General features: G+C 42.1%; 1 protein-coding gene across 2 annotated transcripts; it reads right to left on the bottom strand.

Annotated features, from left to right (window-relative positions):
* Positions 1 to 5,185: 5,185 nt before the first annotated feature.
* Positions 5,186 to 22,989, bottom strand: LOC139571030 (tRNA (uracil-5-)-methyltransferase homolog B-like). 2 transcript variants are annotated; one of them, XM_071393508.1, is made up of 3 exons: positions 22,013 to 22,989; positions 19,646 to 19,885; positions 5,186 to 7,279 (listed from the first exon to the last, which is right to left on the bottom strand). In XM_071393508.1, the coding sequence occupies exons 1-3, from the start codon at positions 22,670 to 22,672 to the stop codon at positions 6,659 to 6,661; spliced, it is 1,521 nt and encodes a 506-aa protein (XP_071249609.1). In that variant the 5' UTR covers positions 22,673 to 22,989; the 3' UTR covers positions 5,186 to 6,658. The 2 variants fall into 2 exon arrangements, with proteins under 2 accessions (XP_071249609.1, XP_071249610.1); XM_071393509.1 differs by lacking the exon at positions 19,646 to 19,885 and having other exon boundaries at positions 6,507 to 7,279.
* Between the last annotated feature and the right edge of the window lie 14 nt (positions 22,990 to 23,003).

Raw genomic sequence — 23,003 nt, 5'->3', positions numbered from 1 at the left:
GACTCCAATTGGTCGAGGAGCATTTGACGCCACCTCTACCCTGACAGTTTCATTGGTTGCCTGATTATCTGATGTTTAACGTTTTACAACCCCTGACTGAAATGCTGAAAGTCATCCAGAAAAAGTAAAAAAAATAAAATAATTTTACAGTCACACATTATTTCACACTCCTTATGTATAAAATTACGCAACTTGTGTCAACGTGGTTGGATAGCTGCTGGTTAATAGGCGTAGTCATCTTTCCAGAGTCAGTGACCAGCAGTAACCTTTAGGCCCATAATTGGGTCATACTCATTACAATAAGGGACATTGCATTCTGTTGCTCATGGAGAGGATGTGGGATGATGGGAGTTGACTGAAACAATCCAACATTATGATTTATCCTGTTTGCTTCCAACACATCACTTGGACATATGAGTATAGGCTAGGCCTACTAATATAATATTGCAGCAAGTAATAGGCTAGGATATAAATATAATAACTATTAATATAATCTCATATACATATTCCAAATGTTCATTATTAAACTTGCTCCGGTACCGCTTTCCGTGCGGTAGCAGAGAGAACAGTCTATGACTTGGGTGGCTGGGAGTATTTGACCAATTTTAGGGCCTTCATCTGACACCGCCTGGTATAGAGGTCCTGGATGGCAGGGAGCTCGTACGCACTACCTTCTGTAGCACCTTGTGGTCAGATGCCAAGCAGTTGCCATACCAAGCGGTGATGCAGCCAGTCAATATGCTCTCAATGGTTAGCTCTATAACTTTTTGAGTCGTGCCCTCTTCATGACTGTGTTGGTGTTTGTGGACCATGATAGATCCTTAGTGATGTGAACACCGAGGAACTTGAAGCTCTCAACCTGCTCCACTACAGCCCTATTGAATGGGCGTGTGCTCTGCCTTCCGTTTCCTGTAGTCCACGATCAGCTCCTTTGTCTTGGAGGTTGTTGTCCTGGTACCACACTGCCAGGTCTCTGACTTCCTCCCTATAGGCTGCCTCATCATCGTCGGAGATCAGAGCTAGCACTGTCGTGTCGTCTATAAACTTAATGATGGTGTTGGAGCGGTCAAGCAGTCGTGGGTGAACATGGAGCACAGAAGGGGACTAAGCACGCACCCCTGCATTCTTTCATTGTTCCCCTCTAATCAGGGACTGATTTAGACCTGGGATACCAAATGGTTAATTAACAGGTAGAACAGAAAACCAGCAGGCTCCGGCCCTCGTAGGTTGTAAGAGTTGAATACCCCTGGTCTACAGCTTATCATGAGGTATTCGAATTCAGGCGATCAGAACCTTGAGACTTCCTTAATATTATATATTGCGCACCAGCTGTTGTTAACAAAGAAACACACATCTCCCCCCTTGAGTTTACCCGAGGCCGCCTTTCAATCCTGCCAATGCATAGAAAAAACAGCTAGATATATATTATCCATGTCCTTGTTCAGCCACGACTCTGAGAAACGTTTGTTAACAAGAAATTTGTGGCGTGGTTGAAAAACAAGTTTTAATGACTCCAAACCTAAGTGTATGTAAACTTCCAACTTCAACTGCACATGGAATTTACACTCTTGGTTGGATTTTAACCTGATATTTTCTGGTTGGTTTTTAACCATGTTCACTTGACTAAACACTGGATCTTTGGAAGGTTAACAGGCGTAGGTGTACACCTTTTAGCATAGAAAGCTTCACAGTGGAAGGCACATGTAATCATCAAAGAGTGGCCCATATTTGTCCTCTGAAAACTGCACATGTCAGGGCCTGTATTCATAAGGAGTTTCTGAGTAGAATTGTTAATCTAGGATCAGGGGCTTTAGGTATGAGAGTAAAAGTGCTGGTTTAGGATCAGTTTTAAAAATGTTACATCACAATGAATAAGATTACATGGACATGGGGTGACCTGATCCTAAATCTGCTTGAAACATGATTATAATAACTATGAATATAATCTCATACATATTAAACAAATAAAATATTTTAACTATCATGAAATCTCTTGAATCAATAGAATCCTCAATAGACTATTTTCTATAACAATATTGCTCATCCTGTAGCCTAGACCCATGTTTATATAATAGAGTAATTATGAATGAAATGACTTATATTTCAACAGGTGTTCAGGATCAAGCAAACACACCATAATAACACACCATATTTTACCTGTTAAAACATGACCTCAATACTGCAATGAGTCAACCAACCTTATATAGTTTAGACTACACTGCACTACAAATAAAGCAATTAAATAAGATCTGTAAAAGTACACAATAAAGTATATGGAAGCATCAAATATATTTTCCATATTGCACAAGTAGAGCACAATTGCTGTACATGGAGTTTCCTGCCTGGTTGAACTTTGACCTAGTATTTTCATATGCCAAAACCGGATCCTTGGAAGGAAAAAATACACCATATTTTAGGCTACCTGTTGGACCATGACAAGCCTTTAACTGCCCCTGCAATGCAATCCTAGAATACTTCCTTTATTGGTCCATTTACATGGCCCTAATGTATGTTTTGTGGTCACAGTACCCAACCTGACACATAACACACACGGGAGCAGCATAATTAAGGGCAGCTGGAGCAATTAGGGGTAAAGTGCCTTGCTCTAACGCACAACGGCGGTAAGTAGCATATGGGATGTTGAAATTCGGGACCCTCCGGCTGCCGTCTCATTCTTTGGAGATTTCCCCCCAGTCAGCTCCAGGATTGAAACCGGCAACCCTGAAGTTACCGACCCCTGTCTCTAATTACGAGGCTACCGCAGCCCGCGAGGTTGGTTGTCTCATGGCATGCAGATACACTGCAGATACAAATCTCATATCGCTGCTGAAAAGTACTTTTGTAATTACAAAGTACATGATTCTGTATTACAGAGCACAACCGTCATACATGAATTTTCCCTGCTGGTTGAACTTCAACCTAATATTTTCAACTTGCCAAAACTTGATCATTGGAAGGATCAAACACACAATTATAATCATGCTTCATATTTTACCTGTTGCAACAAGTCTTCAAAACTGCCATGAGCCAAACAATCTTACAGGTCACAACTCTTTGTAGGTAGAAAGAAACATACATTCTCTAATTCCATAAAGTAAACATACCTTTTTACTGGTCAGTTTGGACTGTCAGAATAAGGCCTTCAAGATAGGCTTGAATATCCTATAAAGTACAGTAAACGGTTGGATAATGAACTCTTTCTGTATTGAACAAGTAGGATAAACACAGCACACCCTTCATACATATAATTTACACAATTGGTTGGAATTTAACCTGATATTGTCTGGTTGGTTTTAAACCATGTTCACTTGCTCAAACACTGGATCCTTGGAAGGTTAACAGGTATAGGTGTGCCTGCACTGTGGAAAGCACGTTATCAAACAGTGGCTCATAATTGTCCTCTGAACACGGCATGTCAGTAAGATTGCTAATCTAGGATTTGGGGCCATATGGAAGATCTAAGGCCGTGTCTAGACTTGACAGTTCATACAGCTTTAGTATTCTGATGATAGATTTCTGATCATGGGAGTTCCAAACCCGTCATGTATCTACACACACCTACATTTAAATGTGTCTACCGGATTCCCTATTCCCGCACTGTATTCAAATGCCAGTATGCATTATACAAACGGTGGAATAGGTCAAATATGATACAAACACAACAACTGATGGCAGTAGCTAACTACTGTATGAGGCCAGCAAACACATTCCTCACATGCTAGGAACATATTTCCTCCAACGTTGTAATGAAAAAGTGCCTCTCGGTCCCAAAACACACGTTTTCTGGAGACTTGTAGGAGGGGTGCTGACATCGCCCACTGTATGCGCTTTCGGTAGCCTGATTGCTTTCGGTAGCCTGGTAGCCTGATTGCCAACCTGGCACTGTCCTCCTGAAGTGGTCAGCCAGATCGGAATACAATCAGACCACAAGGGGGGACCTGATCCTAGATCAGCGCTCTTACTCAGACACTTGATACAGCCCCAGGTCCCCCAGTACATTCATTATAACCTAAAAGGCTCAACTGATCCTAGATCAGCACTCCTACCCTGAGACACTTTATGATTACAGCCCTGATGTGATGTTGACTAATCAATATATTAGAGAACATTCTAGAAATGTTATCACTCTGCAATCTGATTCAAGTTTGATGCAAATCTAGCAAACAACCAGGTAACTCCCCTTGTAATACAAGTCATATACGTGGCACTGACTGGTACCTACGCCATAAAGATAAACAAAACATGCATGCTCATCTTGACCCTCTGGAATCCATTTATCTCTTTTTCAACTACGTTTGACCATGTGGTCATCTGTCTCGCCAACCTGTCACTCTTCTACTAGCCTGGTCCCAGATCAGTTTGTGCTGTCTTGCCATCTCCTATGGTCACTGTCACAAGACAGCACAAACATATCTGGGACCAGGCTACTTATCTCCTGGCTTAGGGGCCAGTCTGTGATTAGCCCTACTGGTCAGCAGCTCTGGTGGTCTAGGTCTGGCATGACATCATCCCTCTGACCACTTCTGGGGAGAAAAAAACACACGCTGTTGTCAGGCATGCCAAGGAGCACATTACGACACATGAACAGCGTAACCTCTGTAGCTCAAACAGGCGGTTTCTCCTACTCTGTATTTGAAACATTATTTGCACATTACGTGCAATAAGTCAATGAACTACAGTGGCAGTGAAGTACAGTGAACCAGTACCTTCAACCACAGCTCAAATTGAGGGGTTAAATTGAGGGGTTTCATTGTTAATGAAAATGGCAAAAAGCACACCTTTTAAGCTTAAGATTTTGAAGGGGGAAAAAGATATCCCTTTTATAAGCGTTATAAAAACATCGCTTAACTCTGTAATGCTTTAGGCTATAAACAAGCAGCAACTTTCATGAGAAAGGCGTGATTCTGATGCATATGGGGATATATTTGGTTCGAGGACTCAAAGCAAAGCAAAAATCGACTTTTCTTGGGAAGTAATCTAATGTGTGACTCTGTCAGCATCTATTGAGCGAATCTCTTTCTGAAGAATATGTTTAACTAATATACTTGATGGTTCATGTTAATTACAATATTATTATCATCATGAAATAGCCTACCCAAAATATGCCATGAGTCATGTTACAAAAGCCTGGGTAGAATTGTAGGAAATTTGCTTCTAAACCACAAAAATGTACTAGAGCAACCAATTTTTTTGGGGTGTAAAAACGTATTTATTCTTTCACAATAGCTTGTCAGTGGAACAATTATCATTCCTCACAATGGGCTACATATAGGGTGATTAGTGTGCTTCTGTCAGCAAGAACAGTATTGTTGTTCTCCATACTTCTATTATTCCACTTCTTCACAGTTTTGCTAGTGCTCCTACTTACTTGAAGCCTGACATACCTACTTGTGCCTTTGAAAATAAATCTAACGAGGCCAACATTTTTGTAGGCCTTTTCATCTAAGCTATGTCCTGGACAGTGCTGATTGTAAGTCATAAAAAATGAGAAAAGGCTATATTGAAATGCTTCTTGCCTCAAGTGTCTTGTTTTGTCCTTTTAGTACTTCAAACCAATTTGTAAAGTTGTGAATGTATATTCAACTTTTAAAGCATCTTAAATACATGTGATTTTATTTTAATTCCACCTTGGTCATAGACCTACGCCTCCCAGGAGTCCTCAGAACTGACCAATTAACAGCTGCTATCTATATGCATATGTCATAAATGATATATAAAAGGTGACATTGTCATTCCCACTGTAGAGTGAATTGCGAAATGTGACATAACGCAGTGTTTATACACCATTGATAGAATATGCGATACACTTATATGATTTGTGAAGCATTTATGTAGTGCTTATGAAGCCTTTATGTATGCTAAACTTTGTGAGTTGTATTTGGTTTAAAGCAGGACTGAAAATTGCTTACTTCCTGCATTGATCCCAAACTTGTCAAATATGTCCATGATTTATTTTGTTCTAAGTTTGTTATATGTTAACTATGGGTTTTTAGAAGGGAGAACTGATCAAATACTGTAGATTCCACCCTAGTTGATCAAGTTTATGGGTACCTTCTGTCTTGTATGTCAGCAATAATGGAAGATGTGTACCATACCTGAAGGCTACACAGTATAAGTTAACAGTTGGACCATTGGACTCCACAGCACCACCTAGTGTAGATATATAGACTTTATGCCTACTCAGTTCAGGCATGTAATGAAGTAACAGGAAATACAGCATGTGCATATGCCTCATTCAAATACAGAATACAGGAAGATAGTGTAGAATCTATACTTGCATTTTGTGAGCAAGCAACCCCAAACACACTTCCCCTGCTCTCCACTCATTTTCTACTTTTGATCCATTCACAAAAGGCAGGAAATGTTTTGCTTCACTGCTGCTGCAGGATATAGGAACACAACCCCCTCATTAGACTTGCATCTGTCTCTGAATAACACAACTTTCATTCAACATTCTACATGACATTGAAAAGCTCTCAGCATTTAAAAAAATGTAATAATCACTTTCCTTTTTGAGAGGATTTTGGAATTGAGTTTCCACTGATTTGACTGTTTTATCTCTGTAGTCATCACACAATCCAGAGGACACCATTCACTATGTGTAAAAATTCACTATGTGTAAGAAACTTGATATGGAAGTTGTAGTGGTAGTAATTAACTATCTTTCAAAGACCAGCAGCAGTTCGCAGTGTGGCGTGTGAGGGAACATATCCACAGGCACAGCCACAGTCGGCCTGAAAGCCTCGCCTGTCAGCTTCCTATGTGGGTCGGGACTGCAACACAGCTCCCTGAAGTTCCTCATGGCCTCTCCTTCGGGTTTGCAGGAAATATAGAGCAGCCTGCGGATGGATGAGTTATTCCTTAGAGCCCGGATCACACGATAATGCAGGCCAGCGCGGGCTGGGTTCACCACAGCCGTGAGGGGGCCTCCAGAGTCAGTGGTGGAGCCCAGGACCTCCATGAGCCCAGGAAGGACAACCTCGGCTTTCCCAGGGAGGAACTCACAATTCTGGATCTGGTTGAGGGCTGCGTTGTGCCTGGCGTCTTCCACGGCCTGCTGGATAAGTTCTATCCCGATGACCCGGTCCGCTCTGGGGGACATGGTGATACCGATGGCCCCCGTTCCACAGCACACATCCAAGAGTGTGCCCCCTCCTCCTCCCTCTCGAGCTCCATTCGGGAGGCCCATCTCTCTCACTGTGCGGTACAGCGAATCCGCCGCCCCTTGGTTCACCTGGAAGAAGGCGTCTGCCGAGATGCGGAACTTGAACCCCAAAATCTGTGGATGATATAAGTGCATGATAAATACATCTTAGGGATGCACATTTCTGTCAATTTTGCTGCCGACTTATTTATCCTCAATAACCGGTCAACAAACTGTACATTTTTTTGCAAACAATAAAATGAAGTGACCAACAGAAAATACTACCAGAGATCTGTGTATAATGACGAGATGCTTATGTTCTCGCCCTAACAATGGGAGTCGTCCCAAGGCGGGAAGGCAGGCGACAAGCTTAGGCCCAAAATAAGCCCATAGAAACGTATTGGGCTTATTTTGGACATATTTTGGCGAGAGAGAAACCTCGTTTTGCCTCATCCTCCCTGATACTATGCATTCATACAAGGACCGGATATTTTTTATTAAGAGCTAAATGAAAACATGCAACAATAGCAAGCCTATCGTCTTACAGTTCATACGGCTACAGCCTATTATTGAACATACAACTCCTGTAATGAAGCAGCTAACAAAAAGCCGACTCCAACGTCATTCTAGAGGATTTGGCAGTACGTCCAACCGGCCTCACAGCCGCAGACCACGTATAACCACGCCAGCCCAGGGTCTCCACATCCGGCTTCCTCACCTGCGGGATTGTCTGATACCAACCACCCAGACAGCTGATGAAACTGTGGGTTTGCACAACCGAATAATTTCTCCACAAACTGTCAGAAACGGTCTCAGGGAAGCACATCTGCGTGCTCGTCGTCCTCACCAGGATCTTGACCTGATTGCTGTTTGGCGTCGCTACCGACTTCGGTTGGCAAATGTTCACCTTCGAACTATACCGGCCAGATGGCAGACAGTGTGTATGGTGTTGTGTGGGGGAGCGGTTTGCTGATGTTAACATTGTGAACAGAGTGCCCCATGGTGGCAGCGGGGTTATGGTATGGGCAGGCATAAGCTACGGACAACGAACACTATTGTATTTTATCAATGGCAATTTTAATGCACAGAGACACCGTGACGAGATCCTGAGGACCATTCTCGTGCCATTCATCTGCCGCCATCACCTCATGTTTCAGCATGATAATGCACAACCCCATGTCGCAAGGATCTGTATACAATTCCTGGAAGATGAAAATGTCCCAGTTCTTCCATGGCTTGCATATTCACCAGACATGTCACCAATTGAGCATGGTTGAGATGCTTTGGATCGACGTATACGACAGCGTGTTCCAGTTCTATCCAGCAAATTCACACAGCCATTGAAGAGGAGTGGGACAACATTCCACAGGACATAATCAACAACTCTATGCAAAGGAGATTTGTCGCGCTGCATGAGGCAAATGGTGGTCACACAAGATACTGACCGGTTTTCTGATCCACGCCCCTACCTTTTTTTCAAGGTATCGGTGACCAACAGATGCATATCTTTATTCCCGGTCATGTGAAATCCATAAATTAGGTCCTAATGAAATTATTTCAATTGACTGATTTCCTTATATGAACTGTAACTCAGTAAAATATTTGAAATTGTTGAATGTTGTGTTCATATTTTTGTTCAGTGTAATAGTAACAACTACACTCTTAGAAAAAAGGGTTCCAAAAGGGTTCTCCGGCTATCCCCATATAAGAACCCTTTTTGTTTCCAGGTAGAAACCTTTTATGTTCCATGTAGAACACTTTGGAGAAAGGGTTCTACATGGAAACCAAATGGGTTCTACCTGGACCCAAAAGGGTTCTTCAAACAGTTTCCCTATGGGAATAGCCGAAGAACCCTTTAAAGTTCTAATACTACTATGATTGTGCCTTTGGATGATATGAAAACATATAGAACAGGAGAGAAATTCTGGTTAATGGCATGAGGAAGTCTTTATAAAATACACTATATATACACACAACATATCGAAAAGTATGTGGACACCCCTTCAAAATAGTGGATTTGGCCATTTCAGCCACACCTGTTGCTGACAGGTGTATAACATCTAGCACACAGCCATGCAATCTCCATAGACAAAACATGGCAGTAGAATGGCCTTCAAAGTGGCAGCGTTATATGATGTCACCTTTCCAACAAGTCAGTTCATCAAATTTCTGCCTTGCTAGAGCTGCCCCGGTCAACTGCGATGTTACTGTGAAGTGGAAACGTCTAGGAGCAACAACGACTCATCTAAGAACTGGTAGGCCACACAAGCTCACAGAACTGGACCGCTGAGTGCCGAAGCGCGTAAAGATAGTCTGTCCTCAGTTGCCACACCATTATTCCGAGTTCCAAACTACCTCTGGAAGCAACGTTAGCACAAGAACTGTTCATCGGGAGCTTCATGAAATGGGTTTCCATGGCCGGGCAGCAGCACACAAACCTAAGATCATCATGTGCAACGTCAAAAGTCAGCTGGAATGGTGTAAAGCTCACCACCATTGAACTCGGGAGCAGTGGAAACGCGTTCTCTGGAGTGATGAATCACACTTCACCGTCTGGCAGTCCGACGGACGACTGGGTTTTGAGGATGCCAAGAGAACTCTACCTGCCCCAATGCATAGTGCCAACAGTAAAGTTTGGTGGAGGAGGAATAATGGTCTGGGGCTGTTTTTCATTGTTTGGTCTAGGCCCCTTAGTTCCAGTGAAGGGAAAACTTAACTCTACAGCATACAATGACATTCTAGACGATTCTGTGCTTCTAACTTTGTGGCAACAGTTTGGGGAAGGCCCTTTTCTGTTTCAGCATGACAATGCCCCCGTGCACAAAGCGAGGGCCATACAGAAATGGTTTATCGAGATCGGTGTGAATAACTTGACTGGCCTGCACAGAGCCCTGATCTCAACCCCATCAAACACCTTTGGGATGAATTGGACTACTGACTTCGAGCCTAATCACCCAACATCAGTGCCCAACCTCACTAATACTAGTGGCTGAATGGAAGCAAGTCCCCTCAGCAATGTTCCAACATCAAGTAGAAAGCCTTCCCAGAAGAGTTATGGCAGCAAAGGGGGGACCAACTCCATATTAATGCCCATGATTTTGGAATGAGATGTTTGACGAGCAGGTGTCCACATGCTTTTGGTAATGTGGTGTAATTACCTCCACGTTTCTACGGTTGGATTTTCGCAAGGCTACTTTGAAGCAAGGTTAAACATGCCTCATTATTTGAAGGAAAGTAAAACGTTCAGGTTTCAAACAATTATACTGCCTCAAGCTCACATTGCAAAGGGGTGGGTGAAACACTGATATGTCAACGGTAGGCAGGCTATAGCCTATACACCCGAATGTCGATTGGGAGGCGCGTTTTAATTAAGAGTTGAGATATGATAAATAAAAATAGCTCCTTTTAATCCAGGCCACCAAAGTTAACACGCAATTGCATTTAGAATTGTTATTTGTTGTGCAATGACTGGGCTTACAGAAGCAGGTTTCACTCCAGTAGCCTACAGACTTTATGAGGAGCTACTCTCGCGCTGTCTGACAGGTGGTAGGCTATTCTACTTCTCAAACTAGGCTCTGTATGCTGTGCACGTTTGATAAATAATATGCATGACGACTAAGAAAATACACTTTAATTTAATTCCACACAATTATGCAGATTACCCTACAGACCGATAAGCATGACCAGTCAAATGTATTTCCGGCGGCTAACCGATTAATGATTAACATCCCTAATATATCTAATTTATAGTAATGACCTTTAAGCAAAATAGATTTAGAAATGTCACTGTCCTTCTTCCACAATAACCTACACTGCTAAACTCTATCAACATGTAGTTAAAAAGCACTATGGTACTTTTTAATGGTACATTTACAAATATAAATTATGATAGATTTGGGTAATTGGTGAAATAAGTATAGCCAGTTATAATTGTAATGGGTTAATAGATAATAAGAAAAGACAAACAATATTTACCTTCAACGCTGGTCCGACCAATCGGATTCCACACTTCAAGATTGCTTCGATCACGTGGACTGTGATATGTTCCGGATAGCCTCAGAAAACAACATTGATGTATACGCTGATTCGGTGAGCGAGGTTATTAGCATGTGCATTGGTGATGTTGTACCCACGGTGACTATTACAACCTTCCCCAACCAGAAACAGTGGATTGATGGCAGCATTCGCGCAAAACTGAAAGCGCAAATCACTGCTTTTAATCATGGCAAGGCGACCGAAAACAAGACCGAATACAAACAGTGTAGCTATTCCCTCCGCAAGGCAATCAAACAAGCTAAGCGTCAGTATAGAGACAAAGTAGAGTCGCAATTAAACCGCTCAGACATGAGACGTATGTGGCAGGGTCTACAGTCAATCACGGATTACAAAAAGAAAACCAGCCCCGTCGCAGACACCAACGTCTTGCTACCAGACAAACTAAACAACTTCTTTGCTCGCTTTGAGGACAATTCAGTACCACTGACATGGCCCGCTATCAAAACCTGTGGGCTCTCCTTCACCGCGGCCAACGTGAGTAAAACATTTAAACGTGTTAACCCTCGCAAGGCTGCCGGCCCAGACTGCATCCCTAGCTGCTTCCTCAGAGCATGCGCAGACCAGCTGGCTGGTGTGTTTATGGACATATTCAATCAATCCCTATCCCAGTCTGCTGTCCCCACATGCTTCAAGAAGGTGACCATTGTTCCTGTTCCCAAGAAAGCTAAGGTAACTGAGCTAAACAACTATCGCCCTAACCCATCTAGACAAGAGGAATACCTATGTAAGAATGCTGTTCATCGATTACAGCTCAGCATTTAACACCATAGTACCCTCCAAACTCGTCATTAAGCTGGAGGCCCTGGGTCTCGACCCCGCCCTGTGCAATTGGGTCTTGGCACCTCCGTACCTTCAGGCTCTGATCAGGCCCTACACCCAAACAAGGGCACTGCGTTCATCCACCTCTGGCCTGCTCGCCTCCCTACCTCTGAGGAAGTACAGTTCCCGCTCAGCCCAGTCAAAACTGTTCGCTGCTCTGGCACCCCAATGGTGGAACAAACTCCCTCACGACGCCAGGTCAGCGGAGTCAATCACCACCTTCCGGAGACACCTGAAACCCCACCTCTTTAAGGAATACCTAGGATAGGATAAAGTAATCCTTCTAACCCCCCCCCCTTAAAAGAGTTAGATGCACTATTGTAAAGTGGTTGTTCCACTGGATATCATAAGGTGCATGCACCAATTTGTAAGTCGCTCTGGATAAGAGCGTCTGCTAAATGACTTAAATGTAAATGTAAATGTCTTGGACTTTCTGACGGGCCGCCCCCAGGTGGTGAGGGTAGGAAACATCTCCACCCCGCTGATCCTCAACACTGGGGCCCCACAAGGGTGCGTTCTCAGCCCTCTCCTGTACTCCCTGTTCACCCATGACTGCGTGGCCATGCACGCCTCCAACTCAATCATCAAGTTTGCAGACGACACTACAGTGGTAGGCTTGATTACCAACAACGACGAGACGGCCTACAAGAAGGAGGTGAGGGCCCTCGGAGTGGGGTGTACGGAAAATAACCTCACACTCACTCAACATCAACAAAACAAAGGATATGATTGTGGACTTCACAAAACAGCAGAGGGAGCACCCCCCTATCCACATCGACGGGACAGTAGTGAAGAAGGTGGAAAGTTTTAAGTTCCTTGGCGTACACATCACGGACAAACTGAAATGGTCCACCCACACGTGATGAAGAAGCCGCAACAGTGCCTCTTCAACTTCAGGAGGCTGAAGAAATTTGGCTTGTCACCGAAAACACTCAAACTTTTACAGATGCACAAATCGAGAGCATCCTGTCGGGCTGTATCACCGCCTGGTACGGCAACTGCTCCGCCCACAACCGTAAGGCTCTCCAGAGGGTAGTGAGGTCTGCACAACGCATCACCGGGGGCAAACTACCTGCCCTCCAGGACACCTACACCACCCGATTTCACAGGAAGGCCAAAAAGACCATCAAGGACAACAACCACCCGAGCCACTGCCTGTTCACCCCGTTATCATCCAGAAGGCAAGGTCAGTACAGGTGCATCAAAGCTGGGACCGAGAGACTGAAAAACAGCTTCTATCTCAAGGCATCAGATTGCTAAACAGCCATCACTAACATTGAGTGGCTGCTGCCAACATACTGACTCAAATCTCTAGCCACTTTAATAATTAAACATTGGATGTAATAAATGTATCACTAGTCACTTTAAACTATGCCACTTTACATAATGTTTACATACCCTACACTACTAATCTCATCTGTATATACTGTACTCTATACCATCTACTGCATCTTGCCTATGCCGTTCGGCCATCGCTCATCCATATATATTTATATGTACATATTCTTATTCATTCCTTTACACTTGTGTGTATAAGGTAGTTGTTGTGAAATTGTTAGATTACTTGTTAGATATTACTGCACGGTCGGAACTAGAAGCACAAGCATTTCGCTACACTCGCATTAACATCTGCTAACCATGTGTATGTGACCAATAAAATTTGATTTGGCTTAAAGAGAAAGAACATCATATCTATTGTTTACAGAAAACTCATTCAACAATTTTAGATGAAGTTGTGTGGAAAAAGGACTGGGGGGTGAAATATATTTCTCCCAGGGGCAAAGAAACTCAAAAGGGGTGATGAAATAAATTAACAGTAATATTGATCCGAATGTGCAAAATTGTCCAAACAGATCCGCAAGGCAGATGGATGATATTACTTATGTTATTGGACCATAAACAGATATGGCTCATTAACCTTTACATGATGAGCCATGTTTCTTTGAAAATATAGATAATACATTATCAACCCTACAAGCAATACAAGACGCTATTATTATGGTGGGAGATTGTAATACTGTTTTAAATACCTCGATGGACCATAAAGGAAATCACACTACAAACTATCACCTTCATGCTCTTAAGGAAATCACAAATGTCATGGATATATTGGAACTAGTGGATATATGGAGGCTTAAATATCCTGACCTAGTGAGATATACATGAAGGAGGCTCAATCAAGCTAGTCGTCTTGACTACTTACTGATGTCATTCTCGTTGGCACCAAAAGTGTTGATAGGGGAGAGAATGCGGTCGAACTATCAGATAACATTACTCTTACTGAATTTCCACATGGGCGAGGATATTGGAAATTTCATAAAAGCCTATTGGATTATAACTTTTTTTATTTTTTAAACTAGGACAGAGGAATGTTGAACTAAAACGTACAGTTGAAGTGGGAAGTTTACATACACTTAGGTTGGAGTCATTAACACTAGTTTTTCAACCACTCCACAAATGTCTTGTTAACAAACTATAGTTTTGGCAAGTCGGTTAGGACATCTACTTTGTGCATGACACAAGTAATTTTTCCAACAATTGTTTACAGACAGATTATTTCACATATAATTCACTGTATCACAATTCCAGTGGGTCAGAAGTTATGAAAGAAATAAAAGCTGAAATAAATCATTATCTCTACTATTATTCTGACATTTCACATTCTTAAAATAAAGTGGTGATCCTAACTGACCCAAGACAGGGAATTTTTACTAGGATTAAATGTCAGGAATTGTGAAAAACTGAGTTTAAATGTATTTGGCTAAGGTGTATGTAAACTTCCGACTTCAACTGTATAACTAAAATACAATTTGATTTGAACTGAATTTTACCAACATAACATAGGTACAGCAGATCCCCTTATTGTATGGGACACTTTTAAATGTGCCTTCAGGGGCCATGCAATTCAGTACTAAAACAAAAGCAATTTAGGTCAAGCGTCCATATTAACAAAGGAAATAGAAGGTATAACAGAACAGATAGCAATAAAAAATGTACCATAGAGGCTCAGAATAAGTTAGAGGAAAAACAAAAATAAATGGAGGAACTTATTCAAGAAAGATCAAGTGTAATATATTATAAAAATAAAGAAAACTGGATGGAATATGGGGGAAAATGCACCAAATAATATTTTCATCTTCAACATAGAAATGCTACCAAAAAGAAATGAGTTAAACTTGCTACAAATGATGGAGTCACCCATGATTCACCAAATGAAATTTTGAAAGAGTAATTTAAACATATGTTTTTGTTTCAGTCTCCATCTCCTCTAACCGAAGCTAATCGTATGGATTTTATTCTATTAATAATGTAAAATTAACAGCTGTACAGAAATAATCATGTGAAGGTGAAATTACAGAGGAGGAACTTCTTGATGCAATTAAAGCCTTTAAATCTGGGAAAACTCCAGGGCTGGATGGCATACCAGTTGAGGTATACCAAACTTTTTTTTTTATATACTCAGAGGACCGTTATTAGCATGTTTTAACCACTCCTATGTAAATGGTAGATTATCGGACACTTAACAAGAAAGTCCGATTTAGGTATTCATTAATGAATGCATAATTCTTTGCAGCAATTTGGCAATGAAGGCCTCTATACAGTTGATGTTGATGTGTCTGTTACTTGAACTCTGAAGCATTTATTTGGGCTACAATTTCTTAGGTTTGTAACTCTAATTAACTTATCCTCTGCAGCAGAGGTAACTCTGGGTCCTCCTTTCCTGTGCCGGTCCTCATGAGAGCCAGTTTCATCATAGCGCTTGATTGTTTTTGCGACTGCACTTGAAGAAACTTTCAACGTGAAATTTTCAGCATTGACTGACCTTCATGTCTTAAAGTAATGGACTGTCTTTTCTCTTTGCTTATATGAAATGTTCTTGCCATAATATGGACTTTGTCTTTTACCAAATCTATCTTCTGTATACCACCCCTACCTTGTCACAACACAACTGATTGCCTCAAACGCATTAAGGAAAGAAATTCCACAAATTAACTTTCAAGAAGGCACACCTGTTAATTGAAATGCATTCCAGGTGACTTGTTGCTTATTTGAGCTGTTCTTGCCATAATATGGACTTGGTCTTTTACCAAATAGGGCTATCTTCTGTATATCACCCCTACCTTGTCACAACACAACTGATTTGCTCAAATGCATTAAGGAAAGAAATTCCACAAATTACCTTTTAACAAGGCACACCTGTTAATTGAAATGCATTCCAGGTGACTACCTCATGAAGCTTGTTGAGAGAATGCTAAGAGAGTGCAAAGCTGTCATTAAGGCAAAAGGTGGCTATTTGAAGAATCTCAAATATAACATATATTTTGATTTATTTAACACTTTTTTGGTTACTACATGATTCTATATGTGTTATTTCATAGTGTTGATGTATTCACTATTATTCTACAATGTAGAAAATAATGAAAATAAATAAAAACCCTTGAATGAGTAGGTTGTGTCCAAACTTTCACTGGTACTGTATATTTGCAAAAAAATATATGGGGGATTTGGAAATGATGCAGACAATTACATTGATGGAAGCTACAATCTATCTGCAATATTAAAGCTGATCTACCCCCTAAAAAAAATATATATATACAATAAATAAAAAATATACATAAAAAGCAGCTACTATGTAACTACATGTTAATACAATGTTGTTCTTGCATTTTTTACTGTGTAGTTTAATGCGTATAGTGCATTCGGAAAGTACTCAGAACCCTTGACTTTTTCCACATTGTTATTTTACAACCTTATTCTAAAATGGATTTAAAAATCCATCAATCTACACACAATAGCCCATAATGACGAAGCAAAAACAGTTTGACATTTTTGCAAATATATAAATAAAAGAACTGATATCATATTCACATAAGTATTCAGACCCTTTACTCAGTACTTTGTTGAAGCAACTTTGGCAACGATTACAGCCTTGAGTCTTCTTGGGTATGAAACTACAAGCTTGGCACAACTGTATTTGGGTAGTTTCTCCCATTCTTCTCTGCAGATCCTCTCAACCTCTGTCAGGTTGGATGGGGAGCGTTGCTGCGCAGCTATTTTCAGGTCTCTCCAGAGATGTTTGATCGGGTTCAAGTCCGGGCTCTGGCTGGGCCACTCAAGGACATTCAGAGACTTGTCCCGAAGCCACTCCTGCGTTGTCTTGGCTGTGTGCTTAGGGTCGTTGTCCTGTTGGAAGGTGAACAGTCGCCCCAGTCTGAGGTCCTGAGCACTCTAGAGCAGGTTTTCATCAAGTATCTCTCTGTACTTTGCTCTGTTCATCTTTCCGTTGATCCTGACTAGTCTCCCAGTCCCTGCCACTGAAAAACATTCCCACAGCATGGTGCTGCCACCACCATGCTTCACCGTAGTTTCCTCCAGATGTGACGCTTGGCATTCAGGCCAAAGAGTTCAATCTTGGTTTTATCAGACCAGAAAATCTTGTTTCTCATGGTCTGAGAGTCCTTTAGTTGCCTTTTGGCAAACTCCAAGCAGGCTGTTATGTGCCTTTTACTGAGGAGTGGCTTCCATCTGGCCACTCTACCATAAAGACCTGGTGGTGCTGTAGAGATGGCTGTCCTTCTGGAAGGTTCTCCCATCACCACAGAGGAACTCTGGAGCGCTGTCAGAGTGACCATCGGGTTTTTGGTCACCTCCCTGACCAAGGCCCTTCTACCCTGATTGCTCAGTTTGGCTGGGGGGCCAGCTCTAGGAAGAGTATTGGTGGTTCCAAACTTCTTCCATTTAAGAATGATGGAGGCCACCGTGTTCTTAGGGACTTTCAATGCTGCAGAAATGTTTTGGTACCCTTCCCCAGATCTGTGCTGACACAATCATGTCTCAGAGCTCTATAGACGATTCCTTTGACCTCATGGCTTGGTGTTTGCTCTGAAGTGCACTTTACCACAGGCAGACTCCAATCAAGTTGTAGAAACATCTCAAGGATGATCAATTGAAACAGGATGCACCTGAGTTCAATTTTGAGTCTCATAGCAAAGGGCCTGAATACTTATGTAAATGTGATATTTAAGTTATTTAAGTTCCTTATTATTTATAAATGTGCAAAAAAATCTAAACTGTTTGTGCTTTTTCATTATGGGGTATTGTGTGTAGATTGAGGGGGGAAACGATTTAATCAATTTTAGAATGAGGCTATAACGTAACAAAATGTGAGAAAAGTCAAGGGGTCTGAATATTTTCAGAATGCACTGTACATCCTGACCATGTTTGGCTTCACATACAGCTGTGAATCAGCCTTCCCCACAATTAACTTTATTCAAAACAAATACCGCACCAGGCTCACCAATGAACACCTGCACCAGTGTCTCAGAGTTGCTCTCATACCGTTTGTGTCAAAGTTCAAAGCATTGGCAGGAGACCGAAAGTGTAATTTCTCTCATTAATGTAGGTCAAGGCCCTGGGTGACATTCTGTGCATTCAGAATATTATTTTTGTTCAACTCTCCTTTGTTCTCCAGAAAACATGCACATGCCTCCATAAAAGTAAAACCTGGTTTTACTTTTATTTTATTTTTTAAAATAAAATAAAAGGCCTCCCAGGTGGCGCAGTGGTCAAAGGCACTGCATCGCAGAGTCTCTGTGCCACCAGAGACTCTGGGTTCGAGCCCAGGCTCTGAGGCAGCCGGCCGCAACCGGGAGGTCCATGGGGCGACGCACAATTGGCCTAGCATCGTCCGGGTTAGGGAGGGTTTGGCCGGTAGGGATATCCTTGTCTCATCGTGCACTAGCGACTCCTGTGGCGGGCCGGGCGCAGTGCACGCTAACCAGGTCGCCAAGTGCACGGTGTTTCCTCCGACACATTGGTGCGGCTGGCTTCCGGGTTGGATGCGCGCTGTGTTAAGAAGCAGTGCGGCTTGGCTTGGTTGGGTTGTGTTTCGGAGGACGCATGGCTTTCGACCTTCGTCTCTCCCGAGCCCGTATGGGAGTTATAGCGATGAGATAGTAACTACTAACAATTGGATACCACGAAATTGGGGAGAAAAGGGGCTATTTTTTTTTTTTTAATAATACAAACAAAAAAATGGTTCACAGTGCACTTTTTGCATAGACAATTATGCAACCACTTTTGTTCTTCAGCAATGTTGCACATGTTTACATTCGAAATAATGTAATTAATTAAAATTCTTAGTCTCATTTAATGTAATTAATGTACATTTTATATAACAACATGTTTCCTAAGTCGTAGACAACTATGTTTGTTACTACGCTGTACCACAGCGCCGATAAAGGACGATATCCATCCGGACCTTTGCCACCCTGGAAGTTTATGTCACTGAACCTTCTCAAATAGTAGTTGAGTACCCCTGCTGTAAGCAGTCTATGGACAAGGTATGATGACAGCAATCCCATGCTTTGGTTTTATTTACCTGGCCACTGCTTCCAAATGCTAAATTCTAATCAAATGGAAGTAAAATGGTATTGATTTTAGATTTTTTTGCAATTCATGTTCAAATCATGCTAAAGTATGAAAATGTATTGTGTAGCTCAATTAAGTTACTTATTGATGATTTGGACATGAAGCGTGAAAAATTATAATATCAGTACCATTGACTGCCAATTTGCAGAGGAGTACAGACTGCAGTGATATTGTATTGCATTGTATTGTATTCACCTCCTCGTGTATGTGTGGCTGGCCATGCAGCAGCTGGTAGGGGGATTCCTCGTGGCTGCAACGGGTCATGGAGCTCTCCTGGAAGTACAGGGAGTCTAGTTGGCAGATGGCACCAGGCCCCTGGGTGAAGTACTCCACCAGGGAGGACTTATGGACCTCTATCTCCTCCGGGGTGAGCCTCTGTGGGTGGAAATAGACGATGGCCATGGTGTGGCCTGCTGCGTTGGTCCTCACTGTCACCTGTGAGTGTGTAATAATTTATAGGGTTCATGTGTATACAGCAGTACTGTGTCGAAGACAATTTACCACCCCCAGGAACAATAAAGTATCGGCCTATCCTATCCCAGCCTTTTTCATTGGGGCGGCAGGTAGCCTAGTGGTTAGAGCGTTGGACTAGTAACCGAAAGGTTGCAAGATCAAATCCCCTAGCTGACAAGGTAAAAATCTGTCATTCTGCCCCTGAACAAGGCAGTTAACCCACTGTTCCTAGGCCGTCATTGAAAATAAGAATTTGTTCTCAACTGACTTGCCTAGTTAATAAAGGTCAAATAAAAAATCACAGTCCACCAGCAGTTCTATATATTTGAAGTATTCCAACACAAGAACAGCTGAAACACCTGTACCATTGGGCTTGTTCGACATCTGACTGACTTATCTACGAATCACCTTGCGTCATAAATAAACGACTAGTTATTATTTGTAGATGAGTCAGTCAGTCACAATTTACCCACAATGCATCATGGATTTGACACTCTTGAACACGGCTGTGGCGGTCATGAAATTTTGTCAGCCGGTGATTGTCAAGAAAATAACTGCCCGTCTAACAGTAATTGACCGTAATTAACTAAAACACATTTAGCATCTCCTGTGCCTAGCCTACAAGCCACTGATGAAGACCTTTGGAACATCTACATTTTAAAAAGTCGAATAAATCCATTTAATATAGCCTACACCCCTCAAACTCAACTCTGGACCTTAAAGCCAGTTTCATTACTTTTTTTCATTGATCTGGGACCGATTTAGACCTGGGACACCAGGTGTGTGCAATGAATTATCAGGTAGAAGAGAAAACCAGCAGGCGCCGGACCTTGTAGGGTAAGAGTTGAGTGGCCCTGGCCGACACTATCACAATAAAAAATACAATTGAACATAGCTGAATAAAATAGAAAGGATATTTTCTCCAAACGATTTCCAAGGAAGTGCACACATGCGACTATTCTGTGTTGAGCGGTTTACAAAGAAACAGCTCTTCCTATATGCTTAATTTAGAGTTATGTATGCAATTTTAGTTGTGATACAAATGTTGGGCTATATGTTAATACATTTTAAGGCTGCGTGATGCGACTCTAATGATGACTTGAAAAAAGTTGCATGAAAGGCATGAGCTCTGATTTGTTTGTATTGCAGGCTGCAATCTCAGCAGGCCTCGAATTTCCCGGCGGCATCCCCTTTGTGTGGCCGTAATGCCCCCTAAAAAAATCAATGCCTTCTGTGGCCGTTGTGCCCTTGGGCTGAATATAATAATTCCCTTCTCCCGGCTGCCGTGCTCCGAAGCACCTCTCACTCACATGGCTATCTCAGATATCTCATTAGCCAATGCCCATCACGTGATTGGGTCCTTCTCACAGGCATCTCAGCTGAGAAGTAGGCTACAAGTGAATACATGACACCCACCCTGTATTGAAGAACATGTTATGTCTAAACTGATGGCGGGCACAACTCGAAAACCTCAGATGAGCTAAAAACTACGAAATATGTGAATATGAAAAAAATCTGAATTTCCACTTTTTTTGATCATTGAGATTTAGGGGGGAAAGAAATGTAAAAGACAATTTATATGTATCAAAAAATTATCAAGAATTTATCAAATAGTTGACGACCCTGTTTGTAAGGTTTTAAAATATATCAACCTCAACCGTTTACATTTTCCAGTGATGAAGACATGGATGTCTCATGGTATGGTGGGTATGCAAAATAGGTCAACTTTGAGCACCTTTATCTCTTGAATGTTTTGGCATTCATGTCCAAAAAGTCACTTTCTGAGCACCATTATTATTTGTAGATCAGTCAAGTCAGTTAATTTACCTAAGATGCATCACAGTTTTGATGCTCTCAAAAAGGGCCGTTGCATTGCATCAACCAATGGTTGTTTGCCACTTCATCGACTGCACAGTCGGGCATCAGATTGCTTGCTATATCATATGATGTGGTTAGCTGATATGTTAAACACCTATACAAGTGTTGTGAGATCTGATCAAGAAGGAATGCCACCACTATTAATATGAATCAGTTGTGATGGTGTTAGGATACATCAAATATATGAAACTACTGGTGGGCCCTCTGAACTGGGTTTAGATACTATCCTACCTCCCTCCAGTGGCCTCCGTCGTGGAACAGCAGACAGGGCTCCAGGGCTGAAAGGCGGAGGAAGTCCTGGTAGCACCTGGCCACCAGCTTATGTCTCTCGGGCATGTTGAGGAGGTGGTCCCCGTTCACACACACAATGTTTCCCACCTTTCCCGTTCCCACGTAGAACCCCACCGTCTTAGGGTTGCCATCCACGCCACGGTTGACCGAGAAGGTAGACTTGTTGCGGTAGCCGTCCCTGACAGGTGACGGTAAGATAGGCAGCAGAGGGAAGCTGAGTTTGGTACTCCTGGGTGGAGAAGGACATTGTGTCAAGGCCTTATGTTGGGTCGACTCTCCACATAAGAGCTGATCTGAGAGCTGTAGTAGGATCCTCTCCTGGTGCTTCTGTTTCAGCTGGAGTTGATCGTAGTAACTCAGCCGCCACAGAGGAGTGACAGAGTCGGCCAATCTCTCCTCCCAGGGCAGGTGTTCATTTGATGCAGGCTTGTTCCTTAACTTCTTTCTCCATTTCTTCTTTGATAATTTTGGTGGTTTCCCTGGGTTGGTGGTGGTATCATCATCATCCTTGGCTCCCGAGCATAGACATGCCTTCACCAGAACATTTACTATCTTATGTTTTAGTAATGCTGGCCTTAAACCTGCTAGTATTAAAAGCATGGCAAATGGGGGACTATATGATTAAACTATACACAGGAACACACACGTTTTAATGGCTGTTGTACATACATTGGGATTATTGATCCTTGGACGCCTCCGTTGATCAGTTAGCTTGAACGAAGCTAGCTTTTTTTTTTTTTATTGTTTAGCCACTTATGTTACAATACATGTATTTCTGTATTTACAATTTGACAAATAGCTTAGACCACCAAACACATAAAGAATGGGTATATCGCAATGTATCACAATTCGCAATTTGAAGCCAACTATGTTAAAATGAATTAGTCACTGACCCTGAATGTACACATGTACACGGAGATTGAAATTCAAT

Source organism: Salvelinus alpinus, chromosome 3, assembly GCF_045679555.1.
Source record: "Salvelinus alpinus chromosome 3, SLU_Salpinus.1, whole genome shotgun sequence".
Lineage (NCBI taxonomy): Eukaryota > Metazoa > Chordata > Actinopteri > Salmoniformes > Salmonidae > Salvelinus > Salvelinus alpinus.
Note: the sequence above shows the minus strand (reverse complement) of the source record. Positions and strands in the feature narration are given on the sequence as shown.